The sequence below is a fragment of the Spermophilus citellus genome (assembly GCF_964194105.1).
Source record: "Spermophilus citellus genome assembly, chromosome: 15".
Classification (NCBI taxonomy): domain Eukaryota; kingdom Metazoa; phylum Chordata; class Mammalia; order Rodentia; family Sciuridae; genus Spermophilus; species Spermophilus citellus.
The window spans coordinates 86,209,079-86,232,125 of record NC_138195.1 but is presented as its reverse complement, the minus strand read 5'-3'; the positions used below and the strand labels follow the sequence as shown (position 1 = coordinate 86,232,125).

Here is a 23,047-nt window from a genome sequence, read left to right as displayed (position 1 = left end):
ATATCTATATATAGACATAGATAAAGATATATATAGTGCTGAGAATAAAATCCAGTGCCTCACACGTGCCAGGCAATTGTTCTACCATTGAGCTACAATCCCTGCGGGTCCCCTGCTCCCTTGTTATATTTATTTGGAGACAGGGTCTTGCAGAATTGTGAAGGGCCTTGTTAAGTTGCTGAGGCAGGCTTTGAACTTGGCGCTCCTCCTGCCTCAGTTTCCCAAGCGCTGTGATCACAGAAGTATGTCATTGTACCTGTCATTAATTTTTTTCTCCTTATTGCCATTTATTTATTGGGTTCACAAAAATGTGTCTTTTCTGCCTGTTGGCTGCAAAAAAGCAGCAGCAATAGTGAGTGGGTGGATTGAAATTGTGATTCCATGAGTATTAGTTTAAGCAGGATCCATTTCTCTTTTGATTAATCCCATATGATGGGATAGATAATGTGGGTGTGATGTACATCTTCTGACACTGGCGTATCATACTATATGACTAAAGAAAGGTGATTCTGATCTGCTTTTTCTGCCCATCAAGCAACATTTTGACTTAACAGATTTAATCTCTTTACCACAGAATGTCTACCCGAGTCCTTTTGGCTACTCTGTCCATCCCTATAACCCCTGAGCGTACTGACATTGCTCGACTTCTGGATATGGATGGCATTATAGTTGAAAAACAACGTCGTCTTGCAACATTACTAGGTCTTCAAGCCCCACCAACACGAATTGGCCTTATTAATGATATGGTTAGTATCTGTCTGTGTTTTTACAGCTTTGGATAGGAAACTGATAAAGTTGAATAATTTGTGATTAAGTACTGGGAATTCTGATTAATTGTCAAAAGGATTCTCATTTATGAATAGGAAACCATTGGTATAAATGGGGAATTTCCAGATGATCATTTCCAATAGGTTAAATTGGTGGGAGCTTTGGTATAAGAAGACTTGTACTGGTTCTGAGGAATATTGTGGGACACTGAGTCCAAGGAAGTGTAACAATGGGTAAGCATAGTCATATTTCAAGGGGCTGTAGGGAAACAAAGCAGGCTGACTTATGTAGCATTTCCACATATGGATGATGGGACCCAGAGAAAAGGGGCAAGCTTTGGACCTTATTCTAGACACCTAAGACACTTTTTTCTATTAAAGTTTCATTTTATATGGGTTTTTTTTTTTTTTTTTTTTTTTGGTACCAGCAATTGAACCCAGAGGCACTTAACCACTGAGCCACATCCCCAGCCCATTTTATATTTTTTAGGGACAGGATCTCTAAATTCTTAGGGCCTCCATAAGTTGTCTTTGAACAATTGCTCAGGCCCCGCTTGAATAATAGGTGTATGGCACTGTGCCCAGCTATTGTTTTATAGCTTTAAAGCTGTGGCTCTTAATCATTGTTATCCACTTAAAGCTGTAAAGTAACAGTTGTTGTGTTCAAAGGATTGTTTCCAGATCCCCTGTGGATACCACAGTCCCTTATTTAAAATAGTATAAATTTGCATATAATCTCCTAAAAACTTAAAATAAGCTATAGATTACTTATGATATTTAATGCAAAGTTAGTGCTTTGTAAAAAGTGATTTGTAGCACAGGAATAGGGCTTGATAGTTTGGAATGTACCAATGTTAAGACTCTTTACAGAACAATGAGAAGAAAATAAAACTATAAGTAGCCAGGAGTGGTGTCTCATGTCCACAGTTCAGGAATTTGAGGCTGAGGCAGGAGGATAAGTTTGAGGCCACCCTTAGCAACTAATCGAGGCCCTAAGCAGCTTAGACTCTGTCTCAAGATAAAAAATAAGAGCTAGGGATGTGACTCAGTGGTTAAGCATTCTGGGTTCAATCTCTAATATGGAAAAAAAAAAAAGTACATATATAGCAGAGATGCAGTCTCCCTCCCCCAGTATTTCCTACATATGGTTGGGTGATCCTGAGGATGTAACTGCCAAATGAATGGAACACTGTTTTGTTGATGGACATTTGAGGTTTCTCTAATTTGGGCCTAATAGAAAGTGTTTCCCTAATTTTTGTGATAATTTGCACAGATTTTTTGTTGGTAATAAATTGTCTATGGTGGCCATATTTGTGCCAGTATCTTACTAGGTTGGCTTAGAGTTATTTCCTTTTTAAGTTATTTCACTATAGACAGATGTATAATGTGGGGCAAGAAATTCCCCTGGGTTATAGTTTAGATAGATTTAGGTAAACTTTGGTAAATTTAAGGGGGTTCAGGCTTTACAATCTTCAAATCCATTTTACAAATTTCTGACCCCATTGTTTTCTCTAAATTTATACCCCATTAGACTCTTAGTGGAAAATATGCTGCTGTTAAACCTTGTGCTTTGTTTACTATAGGTCAGATTCAATGTACTACAATATGTTGTCCCAGAAGTAAAAGACCTGTACAACTGGCTGGAAGTAGAATTTAACCCATTAAAACTCTGTGAGAGAGTCACTAAAGTAAGCATTTGTCTTTACGTTTTGGTTTTGGTTTTGATACCATGTAGCCGGCATTATTGCAGTTTCGGGTTGTATTTATCTTTGTTAAAGATGAGTATTATCTTATGTTTGAATCAGTGCACATTTCATTGTCTTTTTTCTTTTATATCAAGAGAAAAGAGATATTTCTGATGTGCTAAACAAACGTGGAGGTAAATTAGCAGCATGACTGTCTTAGTCATTGCTGTCAGTCACCTTCAGACAAGTATCAAAAACCTTCATGTTAAATTTTCTATTTCTTTGCATTTTATGATGTTTTTATGTATTAAAAAATTGAAAGCATTTCAGATATTTCAGTATTTGTTTCCTAAAAGTATAATTCTTTCTAATTTAATGGATTTTGTAGGTTTTAAATTGGGTTAGGGAACAACCTGAAAAGGAACCAGAGTTGCAACAGTATGTGCCTCAACTGCAGAACAACACCATACTCCGCCTTCTACAGCAGGTAAAAATACAAATGCATGTTTTGTGGAGAAAGTGGAATTTCCTTTTTTGAGCATTTCTAGCATTTACTGGAAAAATTTAGAATTGCCCAGGAAGTGAAAGCTCTCAACAGTTCTGCCCCCATCCAAATTGGTCTGATTTGTTTTGAAAACAAAATGAAACAATGTTTACTTACTTTCTTGTTGAACCCTATCATTTTGCATTTTTCTTATTTCTAAAGTAGGGTTTGTTTGTTTTTAGTACCAGGGATTGAACCCAGGGGTGCTTAACCACAGAGCCACATCCCAGTCCTTTTTTATTTTGAGACAGGGACTCATTAAGTTGCTTAGGGCCTTGTTTAGTTGCTGAGCCTGGCTTTGAACTCTCAATCCTCATGCTTCAGCTTCCTGGTTGCTGGGATTACAGGTCTGCACAACCATACCTGGCTAATGTAGGGCTTTCTTATTTCTTTCATACCTATGTGGTTTTTTCATAGCCAGGTGGTATCATGGTGTACTTATTAGTGAAAACCTGTATTTATAGGTTTTTTCCTGTTAGAAAATGTCACAGCATTGTGCTTCTTACATATACCTGACTTTCCATGTGCATGGGATTTTCTTTAGCATAAGTAGTGGAATTGTCTTACACAATTACACAAATTTTCAACTAATTCTTAACAAGAATAGAGAATGAGACAACCTTTCTCTTTGTTAACACTTGTTATAGTACAGTTTAAGTCCAACATCGTGAGTAAGTTGAAATGTTACTTTTAGTAATAGCTAAATGTTCTTTTTGGTTTTCATTTGGTGAAGGATTCTTTAATTATACATCCCCTTAAGTATATGCACATTTCATTGACCTGCTTTCCTTTGTATATGTGAGCAGTGTTATTTCTTATGTGCTACACAAATAGTTGAAGGTTAATTAGCAGAATAACTATAAATAGTAATGCTGCCAGTCTCCTTCAGACAAAAAATTTTACAAAAAGTGTTTAAAGGTACTAGATGAATAGTAATTCTTATTGATAAATATGTAAGCTTTTGTATGTGTATGGTGCCGGGGAATTACGTGACGAGTTAATTTTGTTTTATGAAACTACGATTTCAAAAGATGACACACTTGAGGAGTAGTAGTATAATATGATGATTTATAGCATAGGAATAGGGCTTGATAGTTTGGAAAATGTACTGTGAAAATAACTGAGGTTCAGTTTTGTGTTTTTCTGAATAGTTGGATGTCATGAGATTGCACATCAAAAGTGCTGAATTGATGGCAGCTATTATTATCAACCCTGTGTTTTTTATGCAGGTGGCACAGATATATCAGAGCATTGAATTTTCTCGTTTGACTTCTCTGGTTCCTTTTGTTGATGCTTTCCAACTGGAACGGGCCATAGTAGATGCAGCCAGGCACTGTGACTTGCAGGTATGTACTATAAGGGGACATTGAGGTGGGCAGAAGTTCCCTGAGGACTAGAAAGACATATACCTTTTGTTTTTTGTGCTTCTGGTATAATGGCACCTTTTTAAAAAATACTTTTTTATACTCAGCATTCTTGTTAACTTCTTAAATTCAGTTGAATTTTATTTTTATCAAGATACTTGTCGAATGATTTCATGTTAATATATCAATTTCATCTGATAATTTCCCAAGGTTCGTATTGACCACACTTCTCGGACCCTGAGTTTTGGATCTGATTTAAATTACGCTACCCGAGAAGATGCACCAATTGGTCCTCATCTGCAGAGCATGCCTTCAGAACAGATAAGAAATCAGCTCACAGCCATGTCCTCAGTGCTTGCAAAGGCACTTGAAGTCATCAAGCCAGCTCATATACTGGTATACATGTTTTTTTGGGGGAAATGAATTACCCAAGTCCTGAGGGATTCTTATGCTCTCTGTCTTTCATGAAAAGGCTTGAGATAATATCTGAGAGAAGGGAGATTTGCTATTTTTTATTCACTTGGTAATTTTGTTATCAGATTTCTTAGATAAACAAATCACTTTAATACCTTTCAGCACAAAATATTGCAGAGGTAATGTAGTAACAGATCATGTAATATAAAACAGAAGGCTGTTCATATATTATGACCCCCAAAAGAGTGAAGTACACAGTGATTGGGCTTCTTCCTGCTTAAGTTGTTTGTGATCTCAGTTAGTATTTCTTTGAGTATTTAAGGTAGATTTGGGCACAGAGAAAAGTTGACGTAGCAAGTAGAGATGGTTCTTTAGCTAGGTAATTGCTATCAGTGACTGAATAGGTGTAGCATCACAACAAATGGCTTGGGTAATGCTATCTTCTCTTATTAAATGAAAACACAGATAAGGGCAGTACATCAGGGTTATTTTGTACATTTTATTTTTAGAGAATTATTTATTAAGAGAGTGAGAGAGAGAGAGAATTTTTAATATTTATTTCTTAGTTCTCGGCGGACACAACATCTTTGTTGGTATGTGGTGCTGAGGATCAAACCCGGGCCGCACGCATGCCAGACGAGCGCGCTACCGCTTGAGCCACATTCCCAGCCCTTTTGTACATTTTTTGATGTTTAATACCAGGGTCCGTTGCTTTTAATGTTTTAAAAAATGCATTTGTTTTTGAAGCAAGAGAAAGAAGAACAACATCAATTGGCAGTGACTGCATACCTTAAAAATTCACGGAAAGAACATCAGCGTATATTGGCTCGCCGTCAGACAATTGAGGAAAGGAAAGAGCGGCTTGAGAGTCTTAATATTCAGCGTGAGAAAGAGGAACTGGAACAAAGGGAAGCTGAACTTCAGAAAGTACGAAAGGCTGAAGAAGAGAGACTGCGCCAGGAGGCAAAAGAGAGGGAGAAGGAGCGGATCTTACAAGAACATGAACAAATCAAAAAGAAAACTGTTCGTGAGCGATTGGAGCAGATCAAAAAGACAGAGCTGGGTGCCAAAGCATTCAAAGATATTGACATTGAAGTATGTAGAATATCACTCATTAACAACCAAGTTTGACCCAGGTCTTCTGTTACTCTTGCAATCATAGTCGTTTGCCATTAGTTGGTTTATTTTGGGGTTTTAGGATATTTCATGCATTTTGTTAACAGCTGTCTTGGTGAGTTAATCTGAGAGTAAGCATTTGATTTTAATTGGTCCATGCAGTTTGTAACCTGTGTCTTCACTGTTGGTAATTTGGGTGGATGTAAAGTGGAGGAGGCAGAAAGAGATGTTAAGATTGTGTATGTTTTAATTTAGGATTTGATTTAGAAAGCAGTGTGTCCTATTGATTGTCAGGTATTTCTTTTATGTTTATATTAATGATGGTACATTTGAATTACCTTTTAGGATCTTGAAGAATTGGATCCAGATTTTATCATGGCTAAACAGGTTGAACAACTGGAGAAAGAAAAGAAGGAACTTCAAGAACGGCTGAAGAACCAAGAAAAGAAGGTAAATGAAAGGTCCAGTAAACTTTCAACACAAGTTAAAAGAAACTGGGTATAGTGGTATACACTTATAATTTTACTTAGGAGGCTGAGGCAGAAGAAGGCCAGTTTGGGCAACTCAGCAGGAATCTATCTCAAAATAAGGGCTAAGAAGGTTTGGTAGAATAGTTGTCTGTTATATATGGGTTCAATCCCCCGAACTGGAAAAAAATGTTTATAAAAATGTTAACAACTGAATTTATTTTCATGCCCTTCAGATTGACTATTTTGAAAGAGCTAAACGTTTGGAAGAAATTCCTTTGATAAAGAGTGCTTATGAGGAACAAAGGATTAAAGACATGGATCTGTGGGAACAACAAGAAGAAGAAAGAGTAAGTTTTTCATTTAACTAATATTTTTAGGTTGTAAACTTAATAAAATCTTCTGCCCTCGATGGGACTAGGGTTTCACAGTTGACTTATTTTGTTAAAAATGGTGATTTAATATCTGCTTACTAACAGATTGATGGAAAGTAGAAATTTTTACAGTAGAACGGAGTATGGGTGTTGCACGCATGTATTCCTATTTACTTGGGAGGCTAAGGCAGAAGGATCTCAGCAACTTTGTGAGACTCTGTCTCAAAATAAAAAAAAGGGTTGGGGAATTATCTAGAGGTAGAGCACCCCAGGCTCAATCCCTAATAGCAAAGAGAAAACGAGGGGAAAAAAAAAAGGAAAATTCATGGTCTAGATTACAAACGGAGTAACATAAAGGACAACTGGAATGCTTATTTAAAAATAAAAATAAATTTATGTACACTTTATTTATTTTTTTATTTTTTTTTATTTTTAAACATTTTTTTTAGTTGTAGTTGGACACAACACCTTTATTTCACTTATTTATTTTTATGTGGTGCTGAGGATCGAATCCAGGGTCTCGCACGTGGGAGGCGAGCGCTCTACTGCTGAGCCACAACCCCATCCCTTATGTACACTTTAAATGGGTGAATTGTGTGTATGTGTGTGTGTGTGTGTGTGTGGCCCAGCGGTAGAGCGATCGCCTAGCATATGTGAGGCCCTGGGTTCCATCCTCAGCACCACATAAAAATAAATAAATAAAGATATTGTGCCCCAACTACAACTAAAAAATAAATATTTAAAAAATGTATCTCATAAAAATTTCTGATATCGGGCTGGGGATGTGGCTCAAGCGGTAGCGCGCTCGCCTGGCATGCGTGCGGCCCGGGTTCGATCCTCAGCACCACATACCAACAAAGATGTTGTGTCCGCCGAGAACTAAAAAATAAATATTAAAAATTAAAAAAATTTCTGATATCATGGTACTAAATAAATCCTATCTCTTAAATGATAGCTCCCCCAGGACTCCTTGTGCCTGAGTGCCTTCCTGGGGACCTGTGGGCAAGAATCATGGTTATCATGCCACTTTTATGGGAAGATGGAAGAAGGAGGGAAGTAGTCATTGCTAATTGTTCGAGAATGTCGGCAATTTGTTTGGAGTGATTTAGTAATCAGTAATAAATACTTTCAAATTTAACTGTATTGTGTACTTGCAGATTACTACTATGCAGCTGGAACGGGAAAAGGCTCTTGAACACAAGACTCGAATGTCTCGAATGCTTGAAGACAGAGATTTATTTGTGATGCGACTCAAAGCAGCGCGGCAGTCAGTTTATGAGGTGAATTTACTGGTTTTAAGGAAAAGTTTATTTATGAGCTTTTTAGTTTTGCTTTAATATTCTCTGTAAACACAGTGGTACATTCTGTCCTGAGTTAATGTATTTACTAAAGAATATTCAAATGTTATTTTAGGAATATTTTGGAAAAGTTTTCATCTTTTCTAAATGTGAAAGTCTCTTTGTACAGGTTTGTTTAATGTTTCAGAAATGAAACAGCAACTTTGAGATCAGAGTTCCTAGGCATTGTAATTTTAATAATTTTATCAACAATGTAAAATGTAAGAAATTTGGCATGCAGATATGGTTGGAAATTCTGGTCTTTGTACTTGGAGGTTCCTTTTTCGGGTTCTAAGAAATGTAGTTTGTTCTTTTGGAAAAAAAAATATTATTTTTTGGTTGGGGGACTGTTTCATTGTAGGAAAAACTTAAACAGTTTGAAGAGCGATTAGCAGAAGAAAGACATAATCGTTTGGAGGAGCGGAAGAGGCAACGTAAAGAAGAGCGCAGAATAACTTACTATAGAGAAAAAGAGGAGGAGGAGCAGAGGAGGGCTGAGGAGCAAATGCTGAAAGGTAAAACCACATAGACATGGTTGGAGGGATGGATTCTGGCTGATGTCAAATGTAGTGTTTGGCGATCTTATTTTATAGGAATCTAGATAGGTGAATTTTTAGCACTATAGTGAACTGTTTTCAGAATCCAGGTTGTTACATTGAGGATGCTGTGTCCTTTGTGAATTTGTTTCCACATATTTGATCCTCTGTTTTTTTTTTTTTCCTTCCCCCTGCGGTACTGGGATTAAATCCAGGGGCACTACCACTGAGCTACATCCCAGCCTATCTATTTATTTATTTATTTTCTGAAGCAGGGCCTTGCTGAATTGTCCAGGCTGACCTCAAACTTGGGCAACTCTTGCTTCAATTCCTGAGTCTTGTTTGATGTTCTTTTAAAAATTCATGCTTTTTGTTTTTCATCACTGAATTCTGTAAAGGTATTAACATTGATTGAAGAATGAATGCCAAATGAAGGCTGTCAAATGGTCCTCTGTCTGGAATCTCAGATTTGCAGGAATGGAGGGAGGGAATCTAATCTCATCCTTGTTTTCTTGAATATATTATGCCATTTAGCTGTTTTATAATTTCCTTCTACTCTATGTATCCTGTTTATTTAACACTAGAAAATTAGGCCTAAAACTAGGGGAAAAGGTGCTGGTGAGAGGAACACTTAGTAACCAAATAAATTATATAGAGCGAGAAGAAAGAGAGAGGGCTGAGCGTGCCAAACGTGAGGAAGAGCTTCGAGAATATCAGGAGCGTGTCAAAAAACTAGAAGAAGTAGAAAGGAAAAAACGCCAAAGGGAGTTGGAAATTGAAGAGAGAGAACGCCGCAGAGAAGAGGAGAGAAGACTTGGCGATGACCCACTTTCTAGGAAGGTGAGCACAGATATGATTTTCTGTTGTAATGAGTTTCATGTTTGTCAGCTAACGTTCTTTTTTTTTATTGCTCAAAACATTACAATAATCTTGACATATCAACTAACCTTCTTGCATGATACCTAGAAGGTGACATGACACAAATTCTCTTTTGGGCAGAGATAAAACAGTCTGCATCAACTGAGAGCTTGTTCAGTCCCACGCCCAAACCTCACTATTCAGAATCTACAGTTTAATCAGATTCCTAAATGATTCAAACACTATTCTAAATATTTATTTATTTATTTATTTATTTTTTTAGAGAGAGAGAGAGAGAATATTTCTTTTTTAATATTTATTTTTAGTTTTCGGCGGACACAACATCTTTGTTGGTATGTGGTGCTGAGGATCGAACCCGGGCCGCACGCATGCCAGGCAAGCGCGCTACCGCTTGAGCCACATCTCCAGCCCTATTCTAAATATTTATAATACATATTGTCAAACTGACCTGTATTCTCTCTACAATCTTGTGTCTCATGAATTTCATTTCCTGATTGATTGTATGTTACCCACTTAATCAAAAAACTCTTAAGCTTGTTCTTTGTATCCCTACATTAGGCTTCTCGTGGTTATTGCGTTTTTCACTAGTTTCTACTATCACCATTTTTTTTTATTGTAGATGGACACAATGCCTTTATTTTTAACTATTTTTATGTGGTGCTGAGGATTGAACCCAGTGCCTCACATGTGCCAGGCGAGTACTCTACCACTGAGCCACAACCTCAGCCCTACTGTCACCACTTTCTTCTCTTTCTGCTTTATGTATCTGATGCCTGTCTCTGTATTCTTCCTTTTCCTTGGAATGTGCCCACTTTGTTCTTTAGAGAAAACATTGTTTTAACATTTTCTTTTCTTTTTCTTTGCTTTTTTTTTTTTTTTTGGTACCTGGGATTGAGTGCAGGGGTGCTTACCTTTGGACTACATCCCCAGCTCCCCCACTTGTAGAATTTTTAAAAAAATATATATTTTTTTTAGTTGGCAGTGGATCTTTTTATAATTTTTATTTTTTAAATATCTTTTTTTTAGCTGTTGATAGACCTTTATTTTATTTATTTACACATGGTACTGAGAATAGAACCCAGTGCCTCACTCAGCTAGACAAGTACGTTACTGTGCTCAGCCCCAGTTCCAGCCCCTATAATTTTATTTAATTACATGCAGTGCTGAGGCTCGAATCCAGGGCCTCACACATGCCAGGCAAGTGCTCTACCAAGCACTCTATCACTGAGCCACAACTCCATCCCTAATTTTTAATTTTGAGATAGGGGCTCATGAAGTTGCTTAGGACCTCACTAAGTTGCTGAGTCTGGCTTTGATTGAATTTGGCAATCCTGCCTCAGCCTCCTTTGTTGCTGAGGTTATAGGTGTAGGCCACTGCATCTCCTGGGTCAACTTTTATTTTAAGAGAAATAGCTTGGCATGGCATTCTCTGTGCCACACCTGTATTGGATGCTTATCTTTATGGAAGGACCTCATGCTATTACAATATGGTCTTTACTTTTACAATGTATATGGACAGAGTTTTGGGGCCCCACCCCCAGATTGAACCAAAGGGTATTTTATCTCTGACCTACATCCCCAGGCCTTTTTAAATTTTGAGACAGACTCACTGAGTTGTATAGGCTGGTCTTGAATTTAATGATCCTCCTATCTTAACCTCCCAAGTTGCTGGTATTATAGGCATGTGCCACTGCACCCTGTAGGATTTTTGTCCTTGTTGCTAATTTCCAATTTTATTTCTGTGCATTCTAAAATACATTGTTAGGTTTTTGTGAATATTTTTTTCTGTTGGACACAAAGTTTTGTATATATATGTATGAAATCAGTGCTGCTGTGTATTTAAAACCTGTTATATATATTTTTTAGGAGAACTTCATCTTCTGAGAAAAGAAAACAGACCTCCTGTAATTTATGATTTTAAAAATTCTTTTAGTTAGCTTTCCTAAATCCATCTGTCTATACTTGTAGTCATTTTACCCTATTATAGTTACGCCCACCCCATGGCTATAAGGACATACTGTTATTGTAATGCCTCGTTTTTCATGCTGTCTGCTTCCATATTCTTGAGAGCCTTTTTTCTTTAAGGCAAATTTAAGGACTTTTCTCTGCTTATTTTTATTTCCTCTTTTTGTGGTTACCACTAATTTTCCCTAAAATGTATCTAAATTTTTATAGTATAAATTTTAGTTTCTACTTCTACAGAACAAACCAAATTCTGAGCATGACTTACTTAGGTATTATTGCTGGGTATATTTTGCCTCAAGATCATTACAACCTCTTCTCTTTCTACTTAGGACTCCTTAGCAGTAAATTTTATGGCCATGTGAGCAACTGTTAATTTATTTGTAAGGTATTTGTTTTATTTCAGTAATAATTAAGAAATATTAATTATTCTGTCAAAAATAATAAGTTATTTCAGATATTTCCAGTACGGTGGTCATACAGTGAACCAACACAGTAGACAGTGGGGGACACACCTGTACTGCACAATAAAATCAAAGGCAAATAGTTTTCCAGTTTTTCTTTTGTAGTGCTGGAGATTGAACCCAGTGACTTACACATTCTAGGCAAGCACTCTACCATGGAGCCCCTCTCCAGTTTCTCCTCCTCCTCCTCCTCCTATATCAAATTTACAGTTTTGTCAATATGAGCTTTTAAATTTATTTTGTATGTCGTGCTTAGGATCAAACCCAGTGTCTCAAGCCTGATAGGCAAGTGCTCTACCACTGAGCCACAATCCCAGCCCTCCACTTTTTCTTGAGGGGAAAAGGCCCAACCATGTAAGCTGCGAAGCTTTTTTTAAACAAAAGAAAACAACAGAAAAATCTTTCTAGCAATTGTTTAGTGCTAAATATGTTTATACTGTATCATGTTTTCCTCTTTGCAGATACATTTTGGTTTTAATTTATATATTTTAGTTTTGTTTTTTTTTTTCTTTTTCCACACAATGCCTTTGTATCTCAAGAGATTTTGTTTCTTTCTCATACTTGAACAATGGTTCAGTGTTTGGCCACTTCAGAATCATCTTTTATTCTTTTTAATGCATTATCACACAGGGGAGGATTCTTGTTACTGATCTGGGTCTTTTTTTTTTTAAATTTATGTTTTAATTGTAGTTGGACACAATACCTTTATTTTATTTATTTAGTGTTGCTGAGGATTGAACCCAGGGCCTCACACATACTAGGCGAGCTCTCTACCGCTGAGGCACAGCACCAGCCCTAGATGCTTTTTTTAAAAAAAAATATTTATTTATTTAGTTTTTAGGTGTAGATGGATACAACACAATGCCTTTATTTTTATGTGGTGCTGAGGATCAAACCTGGGTCTCGCCTGTGCCAGGCGAGCGCTCTATCACTGAGCCACAATCCCAACCCCCTAGATGCTTTTTTATTCCTTGAAAATTTCTACAGTTTTCTTTATCCTTAAAAGGAATTTAATCATTTCACTGATGATGTTAGGTTCATTGTGATTGGTCTTTTTTTCATTATTCACTGTTGGCATTTTTACTCTTAAAATCAGAGGTATAATTCTCCTTAGACAAGATTATATTAACTTAAGGAAGTTTCCCTCCCTTTTCTCTTCAAAATCTCTTTTGTGTGGTCACTTTAACTATCTATTTTAGTGCTGGGAATTGCACCCTGGATGCTTCACCACTGAGGCATATCCTCAACTCTTTTCTTGCCCTTTTTCTCTTTTGAGACATGGTTTTGCTAAGTTGCTAAGCCTGGCCTTGAATTTGTGATCCTCCCTCACCTCCTGCATCACACACTGTTACACATGTGTGCCATCATGCCTGGCTGTACCCTGCCACCTTTTGTTGTTGTTGTTGTTTAAGGCAGGGTCTCACTAAGTTGCTAAGGCTTGCCTGGATTTTGTGTTCTTTGTGAGCTTCATCCTCCTACCTAGCTGAGATTACTATAACTGTGTACCACCATTCCTGAATTGTCTTTAACAATTTTTCTTTTGCTTTTTTTTATTTTGTAGTAAGTTGTCTGAAATTCCTGTTTGTTCATTAGCATGGCCCATTCCACTATTTGCTCTACTGACTTTAAAGTATTTGTGGCCAGTCCTGGTGGCACATGCCTATAATCTCGGCTACTTAGTAGGAGGCTCAGACAGGAGGATTGCAAATTCCAGGTCAGCCTGGGCAAATTAGCTAGACCCCATCTCAAAATAAATAAAGATATGGGGATGTAGCTCAGTGTAGGGAGAATACTGCTGGATTCAGTCTTCAGTACCACCCTCCTTGAAAGGGAATTGAAGGGGGCACAATATCTTATTCTTTGTTTTGCATAAAGATGACAAGAGTAAAATAAACATTAAAAGATAAAGAAGAGCACCTTGAAAAGGCAAAGTTGGAAAAAAGATGAAAAACATCTTTAAAGGAAATGTGAGGAGTGGGAGAAATGTGGTCTTTGGGTATGTGTGTCCCCCTCCATTGGAGTGACCATGTTAGTTACTAGTTACATTGACTTTTTAATTTGTGTCCACTTGGGAAAGTCTTGGCACAGCCTCACTCTTAATAGGCTAGAGTCATCCATGATAGCAGGAGAACAATTATTATCTGACTACATGTGTCCTTCAGTGCTTCTCATCTGTAGGCTGTATCTTCCAGAGAGCCTTACATACCTAATTATGGCTGAAGGTTATGTTGTAGGAGCAGGCAAGCTGCGTCAGAGGGTGCTCAATGAAATGTTGTGCCAGATTTTTAATGAAATACCAATTAAATATCTCCTGACACCCTTCCCATGATTTTTAGTGCAGTGCTTTCAAGAGAGAAACACTGTTAATCTAACCATTCTGTTAGACATTTCATTTATTCTGCTCTTTTTTGCATGTGCTCAGTAGGAACTGTGATGTATGTTTCAGAGTACTTGTTTTTTTTTTTTCCCCCACATCATATTTTTCAAAAGGGAATTTCTAGGCCAGTGGTAATCTGTAGATCTTTTAGGTGCTCCAGATGTGTACTCTCAGGGTGATTTCAAGTGGTGTTTTACCAGCTTATAAAAGCCATGTACAATATTTGAGAATATTAGTTTGGTTGTACTATCAGTCTGATTGCAAAAAAAAAAGAAAGAAAGAAAAAAACTTTTAAGACATGCTTATATTTAAGGGCTTGAGGTCAAGATTGACTATGTTTGGTATTACCAGTAGTTGTCATTATGAATCATTGTCACTGTGGTGCTTCTTGTTTGCTTTGCTTATGCAGGATTCTCGTTGGGGAGATAGAGACTCTGAAGGCACGTGGAGAAAAGGACCTGAAGCTGACTCTGAGTGGCGGAGAGGTCCACCAGAGAAGTAAGTAGAGTCACAGAATTTTTGTTGTGGATCCTGGTAATACTCCATCGGAGTGTGTATGTATGTGTGTTTTTCCCCAGTACCTAGGATTATTGAACCCAGGGATACTTGGCCACTGAGCTTCATTCCCAGCCCTTTTTTATTTGAAACAGGGTCTTGCTAAGTGCCTTAGGGCCTCACTAAGTTTCTGACACTGGAACTTGTGATCCTCGTACCTTGGCCTCAAAGGATTACAAGTGTGTGCCACCATACTTAACATCTACCAGTGGTTTTAAAAATAGGCTTATTTGTAGGGATGGAGAAAGGAAAAGCTGAGAATTATTATCATGCCTGATTCTTTATTTCACCCTTACTATGATGACTAATCTCTAAACACTCATCTCAGATATTTTAAATTCCCTGAGAGTATTGAGTTTAGAGAGTAAGAAGGAAGAATTCTATAACACTTTTTCTTTAGATTTGTTAAATAGACGTAGCTGTTCTTGAAATAACTTCTAGTGGTAGACACGAATGCCAGCTTTTTAGTTTCTGTTCAGAATGTAAGTTTAGAATAATCATTATAAAAGATTAGAAATTGCCAAGGTTCTTGTTTCCCCACTTTGCGCCCCCCCCCCCTTTTTGGTATTGGTGATTGAACTTGGGGATATTTGACCACTGACACACATCCTCAGTCGTGTTGTGTATTTTATTTAGAGACAGGGTCTCACTGAGTTGCTTGGTGCCTTGCTTTTTGCTGAGGCTGGCTTTGAACTCATGATCCTTCTGCCTCTGCCTTCCAAGTTGAAGTTACTTATGGCCTTGCTTTATTGCAGTTAATTCTCCTGTTTCATCCACCCAAGCCACTGGGATTACAGGCATGTACTACTGTGCCTGGGTGGTTTTTCTTTTTTGCTGCTGGGGATGGAACCCAGAAGTGCTCTACCACTCAGCTGCATCCCCAGATCTTTTAATATTTTGAGAGACAATCTCATGAGTTGCCTAGGCTGGCCTCAAACTTGGAATCCTTTTGTTTCAGTTTCCTGAGTCTTGAGATTTTAGGTGAGCATCACCATACTGGCCTGAGGTATTTTTAAAGGCAATAAAATAAAATACAATTCCTGAATGATGGAATGCTTTGTGAAAATACTTGGCCTTAAAAATGTGTGGCTGTTCCTCTGTAGGGAGTGGAGACGTGGAGAAGGGCGCGATGAGGAAAGGCCTCATCGGAGAGATGAAGATCGACCCAGGCGTTTGGGAGATGATGAAGAGAGAGAGTCCTCTCTTAAACCAGATGATGATCGGGTGCCTAGGCGCAGCATGGATGACGACAGAGGCCCTAGACGTGGTCCTGATGAAGATCGCTTCTCTCGTCGTGGAACAGATGATGACCGTCCTTCTTGGCGTAATGCAGATGATGATAGGCCTCCCAGACGAATTGGTGATGATGACAGGGGAAGTTGGCGTCATGCAGATGATGATAGACCACCTAGACGAGGACTGGATGACGACAGAGGAAGCTGGCGAACGGCTGATGAGGACAGAGGACCAAGACGTGGAATGGATGAGGACCGGGGGCCCAGGCGAGGAGGTGCTGATGATGAACGATCATCCTGGCGCAATGCTGATGATGATCGGGGTCCCAGGCGGGGCATGGATGATGACCGGGGTCCCAGGCGAGGGTTGGATGATGATCGAGGACCTTGGAGGAATGCTGACGATGATAGAATTTCCAGACGTGGTGCAGATGATGACAGGGGGCCTTGGAGAAACATGGATGACGATCGGATTCCCAGACGTAATGAAGAGGATCGGATTCCCAGACGAAGTGAAGACTCCAGACCTGGTCCCTGGAGGCCATTTGTCAAGCCAGGTAAAATTCTGGTATAGACAACTAGTTGAGATGCTTTGTGGCATCTGATGTGTTTATATGCAGAAAATGAAATTTAAATGGATAAATGACATTCAGCTATATTATCATTTTCTGTTTATAAGTGGATCTTTTTCCATAAATGCCTTATGTAGTCAATTTCATGTCAAAAGTTTCCTTTGTTGTTCCACACCCCAAAACAGATACTGTCTTCTGTAGTGGTGTTGGGCTCATTTTCTCTCTGTTCAGTTGGATGCTGCTTTGAATGCTATTTTTCTGTTCCCATCACTTAAGTATTAAGTGTTCTTCAGGTTCTATCTTAGGCCAGCCTTCTTGAAAATAAATCTTTATTTTTTTAATTTTTTTGTTTATTTTATTTTTTTTAAAGAGAGTGAGAGAGAGAGGAGAGAGAGAATTTCAATATTTATTTTTCAGTTATTGGCGGACACAACATCTTTGTTTGTATGTGGTGCTGAGGATCGAACCTGGGCCGCATGCACACCAGGCGAGCGCGCTACCGCTTGAGCCACATTCCCCAGCCCCAAAAATAGATCTTTAAAATGTACAGTTATTAAATATTTATGTGGACTCCTGTCCACCGTAGGATTATACATGGAAGAACTCTTTTCATTTTTTTAGTTCTGGGCCTACTCATCTTTTTCACTTTATGATCCTTCTATAGTTGTATGTGTCTATGACACATTTGTGACCATCTTTAGGTGATGTCTGCATATTGCACATTGGCAACAACTGCTTTTAACACATGGTACGTCTCCACTGGGAAACCTCACTGACATTTTAGACTCAACTTGTATAAAACTCCTACGTTTCTGTCGGCTCACCACTGTCTTAACTGTATAATCTAGAAATTTGGGAGCTCTCCTTTCTCTGGTCTCTTTCATCCTTTATTTTAATCTTTGATTCAGTTTAGTTCTGCCTTTTTGATGTTACTTAAAAGCACCCACTTTTGTATTTTATCTGCTTGAACTTGGGTCTGGGCCACCATAATTCTTTGAGGTCTTGCTTTTACCTACTAACTTATCTCCACTGGTTCTACTCCCAGTTCTTTTCTTTGTGCTGTAAAAAGCCATTCTAAGTTTGGATCTAAGCGAACAGCTTCCTTCTTTATCTTTGGTTTCTACTATCTTTATCTTTTCTGTTCTGACCCTGGGCAAGTGACCTTTGGGGCCTTGTGTAAAATGTAGTTAACTGTATAGTAGGTACTGAGGAGTCCTAGAGGAAATATAACATTAGGTTCCTTTGGGCCTCTGGTCACATTTTAGCCAGTCAGAATAACTATGTTTATGTGTTTTTTTCAGGGTACCTTATTTGAAACATAATATTGCTTCATGAGCATAGAATTCACTGCCAACAGTACTGTAACTCATGTCTGAGCAAAGCTTTTTTGATACATAATATATTTTCTCCCTAAGAGACATCATTCATAGCTCTCTTGTGCTTGGGGATACTAGATAGCATTTCAGTAGTATGCTTGGGTTGTTTGAAACAGTGAAGTCAGTAGCAAACCACAAAGGTATGAAAAACATGGCACTAAATAAATAATTCCTGGAAAGGACACTTGTTAGAGTAAGAGCTGAAACCAGAAGGCAAAGTGCTGTCCACTTTAGCTGTGGCCGTGTATATTGGGCAACTCACAATTTTTGCTGCTTTGGAGTGACTGCAAGGTGCCACAAGATTAAATTTTGGGGTTGCTACTTTTTAGCAAGCACAGAATCTGATAATATTAAGACCGACTCAGCTATTGATAGGATTGAGCAAGGCAATTTAGGCATATGGTTTAGGTAAGTGCTTTGCCTTTGGTAGTGTCTGTGTTGGTGACAGTAATAATTATTTGTGGTACAGCTATGATAAGTTTTCACTGAAATGTTTGCTTCCTTTGACCTCTTTGTAGATTTCAGATCCATGGCTACATGCAAGACACGGGGCAGGATCAAAGCATTTGTCCTTGTTTCATGACTAGATGGTGGGTGGTAAGTGGTGGATGACAGGAATATGAAAAGAGTCTTTTTTTGGTGATGAAGATTCTGAGAATGTTGCAAGGTATAAATGACTCATAATTTGGGCTTTAATGCTCAAGGAAAGCTCTTTAGGTTTTCTGCTAAAATGAACAGTCTGCTTATCCTCAGGACAAATTGTATACCCCAAACCTTTGCTTACAGTAAAAATTCAATGATATTTTTATTTTACGGAACATAAACCCAGGTAGTCTATGCAGTGACACACAACAGCTTTAGGATTTTTCTTTTTAAATGAAATTGGAGTGTCTTCATCATTCTAAATAATGAGTTAATGTCAACATACCTTTATGATTACTGATCTGTTTCTTGATTGAAAAAAATATTTTGCTGCTTATTTTTTTAAAAAATAGGTGGATGGAGAGAGAAAGAAAAGGCCAGAGAAGAGAGTTGGGGTCCACCTCGAGAATCAAGGCCATCAGAAGAACGTGAATGGGATAGAGACAAAGAAAGGGATAGAGACAATCAAGATCGTGAGGCGAATGAGAAAGACCCTGAAAGAGAGAGGGACAGAGAGAGAGATGGTGGGGATCGTGAGGATCGCTTCAGAAGACCCAGGTTGGGAATTTTTTTTTAAGTTGGATGTTTCTAACTGAACTGTTTGTAGAGTTGCAGTTTTAATATTCTTTTAAATACTCTTCGTGTATTCCAAACTGTGTTTTAAGAAACCTTTCTTTCTCATTTATCTCTTAAATCATGTGATAAAGTTTTAGAGTTCATATAATTGAATTATCCCTTTCATGAGACAATGTTTTAAACTGTGTAGCTATCTACAGGTTATATAAACTGGAAATGAAACCAGCGTGGGTGCAGTATCTGAGGTCCACTTAGGAGTTTAAACCTTGTCCCTTATATATTCATAAACTATGAATGGGTATGATGTGTTCACTTAAAATTGCCTGTATAGTTTACCTTCAGCAAGAATTTGTCATTTTAAATGGTTACAGGGATGAAGGTGGCTGGAGAAGAGGACCAGCTGAGGAATCTTCGAGCTGGAGAGATTCAAGTCGCCGAGATGACAGAGATAGGGATGATCGTCGTCGTGAGAGAGATGATCGACGTGATCTAAGGGAAAGAAGAGATCTCAGAGATGACAGAGACCGGAGAGGGCCTCCCCTCAGATCAGAACGTGAAGAAGGTATGAGTGTTATTTATGCTGGAGTGTTGGAGAACAGTCATTCTGGCAGTTTGGGTTTTATGTAGTTATTTTGTAAATAACGCATCAACACCCCAACCAGGTAAACAGTCTATTTTAGTTTAGAATTTGTGATTCTCATTCACTTAATGGTCAAGCTGTGACCAAGCTCATCTCTAAATTTAAAGTACATTAATAGACCAAATTGGATAATGAGCAATATGTAGTGATGAAATTTATTTAGCAAAAAGGAAGAAGCAGTTTAATCAGTTACTTTAGAATTAAGATCCTGGCAGATTAGCACAAAGTTTAAGAATTCTTTCTCTGAAATTTTGACAGTTGAAACATTAAAAAATATTTTAATGTATTTAATATGCCCATAGCACTTAAGTACTTGTTCTCACACACTTTTAGTATTTTTTATTTGTTTATTTATCCATTTTTTTGTAGTTGTAGATGGACAGTGTGCCTTTATTATTTATTTTTATGTGGGGCTAAGGATAGAACCCAGTGTCTCACATGCACTAGGCAATTGCTCTGCCGCTGAGCTATAGCCCCAATCCCACACTTTTAGTATTTTGCCTGTACAGCAGTATTATAAGTTTATTCTTATAGCCATAATTTAAAATTTTATATTTTTATGGCTAATTTTTTGTTAAATTTTTCAACAAGAGCCCCAAATGCTTTCAATTTAACAGTGTCCATTCACCTAGTATCCTCCACCCTGTGCTGGGGATTGAACCCATGGCCTTGTGCATACTAGGCAAGCAGTTTACCACTGAGCTACACCCCCAGTCCTTTTAAAAATTTTTGGGAAAGGGTCTTGCTAATGAAGTTAAAGTTGGCCAGACTGTTCTTGATCTTGCAATCCTCCTGCCTGACACCAGAGTAGCTGGGATTATAAGCCCGTGGTGACATACCCATCAGGTCAGCCAGAGTTTTATCACTTTGTATTAAAATTTTATAACTACTAGTATATTTCCCAGGCCAATGGTTTCTGTTTGTTTTGAAATTTTGAGTTATATCTCTTAAGTATGTTAAAGATTTTTTTCAGGAATTATAGTCAAAATAATTAAAATATGTGGAACTTTTATTGATTTTTTTTTTTTTTAAAGTTGTGATTCTGTACTGTTAATCTTCAGTGTGGGAAGTATTCCTTTTGCTCAAGTTATGTTTAGTGTGAGCCAGAAGAATATAGTATATACTTAAGCTTTATTTTCTAAATTGAACTTTTTAGTGAGCTCTTGGAGACGTGCTGATGATAGGAAAGATGACCGGGCAGAAGAGCGGGATCCCCCTCGCCGAGTTCCTCCCCCAGCTCTTTCAAGAGAGAGAGAAAGGGACCGCGACCGGGAACGGGAACGGGAACGGGACCGGCACCCGGACCGAGAAAGTGAAAAAGAAAAGACCTCATGGAGAGCTGAGAAGGATAGGGAATCCCTTCGTCGTACTAAAAATGAGACTGATGAAGATGGATGGACCACAGTACGACGTTAAGTCCCAAGATGGTGGATTCAGACTCTTGTCTTACATAGGTTTGATCACATTCAAGGATTATTATACTTGTTCTTCAACCAATCTAAATTGGATTATTTAATGTTGTTTCACCATAACACAAAAAGCATGAACTCGTATTAATCCTATATAATAGATTGATCATGCACCATATCCACAGAAGGTTGGAAAACCATGCCATTTTCTGGAATTTAAGGTGTTGCATTATTTCATCAATCACTTGTTTACAAAAAACTAAAAAATAAATTTAAAATGTGAACCCGTCGGGTATGGAGTAACACCTGTATCTTGGTATAGAACTGATATTTTTTTGTTTGATTTTGAAATATCTGATATTAATTTGGAATGAGGTATTAAGCTTTTGTTAAAATGTATTCGAAGACCCTTTAAACCAGTGGATCTGAAACAATTTTCACACCATTAGCGGTTGAAACATACCTCTTTAGGTATTTTGAGGTATTTACTATTAACTAAATTTAGGAAGTTTTTAGGTTCACTCTAAGTGCAGTAAATATAACAGACATTGGATACAGTGGGATTTTCTGTAGATTTTACTTAAGAGGTGAGTATAAAGCAATTTGCAGTCATTATTGTAATGACAATACTGTTCAAGTGCAAACCCAAAACAGTACAGCTTTTAAATTTTAAAGCATTTGGTAAACTATCGCTGTTTTTTTTCTGTTGCCAATAGCAAACTGCTTTTCCATTAATGGAGACTTCATGCCTTTCAAGCATTTTAAATATGACAATATTTATAAATGTGTGATTTGGAAGAATTCTTTAAATTCTTTTTCCTAATTTCCTTTCTCCAGAATAGATTCTTTCAACAAGTAATTTGTAGTAATGACTGTGTTGACTTCAATTTTTGGAGTGTAGTAGCTATGTTAAAGATTAACTATTTGGTCTTATTGAAGCCAACACAGAACTTGCTGCTGTGTTTTTTCTTCAGTGATAAATAAAATACTTACAGAATTTGTTTTAGTGTTGATTTGTGATCATAAAGTGTTATGGTAAGTTTGCATATTCAGCTGAAGTTTATTTTGCTTGAGTTTGTATCAGTGCCATTAAATGTCTCAATGTTCAATATCAAAGAAAATAGAAAACAACCTTAAATATAACACAGAAAGCAAATGCAGCTAGGACATTTCCTATAAAGTGCCCTCCTTTCTTAACTGAAACTCCTTAGAGAATGTTATTTACTAAATTTTAGTGGCTGTGGGCATGGGAAATTTGATTGTTACTGAGCACTGTTGAGAGTTCCTGTTGGTACAGTTACAAGGCCAAAAGAGGGACTGTTGATGCTTTTTGACTTAATCAGATGCAGCTTTTCTGTTATCAGTGACCAGTTTTAAACACTTCATTTCTGGTGTATGAAACATGTGGAAGTCTTAAAAGGTCTTCTGTGAGAATCTTTTCTTTCATAAAAAGATCAGTGATTATCTGGGGCAATGACCTGCTATGAATTTGTTACTGTAAAACAAAATTGTACATATGACATCATAGATAAGTCCCAGTCAAGATACATTTTATCAGACTTGTTTAGGTGAGTCATAGAAGCATGTATAACAGGTTTCAAGGCCAGTTTGCAAACCTACCCCTTCGGCTTGGACCATTTCCCAGACATCCTTCTCCCAGGGTTTCTTTGTCCTGGGAATCAGAACTGAGCACAGCGGAAGGGCAGAGGAGTCTGATGATGCTGTTGCTTTGTGATCCAGCACTTGGGTTTCTGCT

At 37.7% G+C, this 23,047-nt stretch overlaps 1 protein-coding gene across 2 annotated transcripts in view; it reads left to right on the top strand.

Annotated features, from left to right (window-relative positions):
- The window catches only part of EIF3A (eukaryotic translation initiation factor 3 subunit A), a 37,960-nt gene extending 15,668 nt beyond the window's left edge, over positions 1-22,292 (top strand). For both annotated transcript variants that reach the window (XM_081267089.1, XM_081267090.1), the window contains 16 exons: positions 575-746; positions 2,351-2,455; positions 2,841-2,939; positions 4,226-4,342; positions 4,571-4,756; positions 5,522-5,869; positions 6,236-6,340; positions 6,594-6,707; positions 7,889-8,011; positions 8,430-8,583; positions 9,260-9,444; positions 14,696-14,784; positions 15,945-16,633; positions 19,020-19,224; positions 19,614-19,804; positions 21,039-22,292. In XM_081267089.1, the coding sequence (XP_081123215.1) occupies positions 575-746; positions 2,351-2,455; positions 2,841-2,939; positions 4,226-4,342; positions 4,571-4,756; positions 5,522-5,869; positions 6,236-6,340; positions 6,594-6,707; positions 7,889-8,011; positions 8,430-8,583; positions 9,260-9,444; positions 14,696-14,784; positions 15,945-16,633; positions 19,020-19,224; positions 19,614-19,804; positions 21,039-21,298 (3,142 nt within the window). In that variant the 3' untranslated portion in view covers positions 21,299-22,292. The remainder of the gene's footprint in view (positions 1-574; positions 747-2,350; positions 2,456-2,840; positions 2,940-4,225; positions 4,343-4,570; positions 4,757-5,521; positions 5,870-6,235; positions 6,341-6,593; positions 6,708-7,888; positions 8,012-8,429; positions 8,584-9,259; positions 9,445-14,695; positions 14,785-15,944; positions 16,634-19,019; positions 19,225-19,613; positions 19,805-21,038) is intronic.
- Positions 22,293-23,047: the final 755 nt, after the last annotated feature.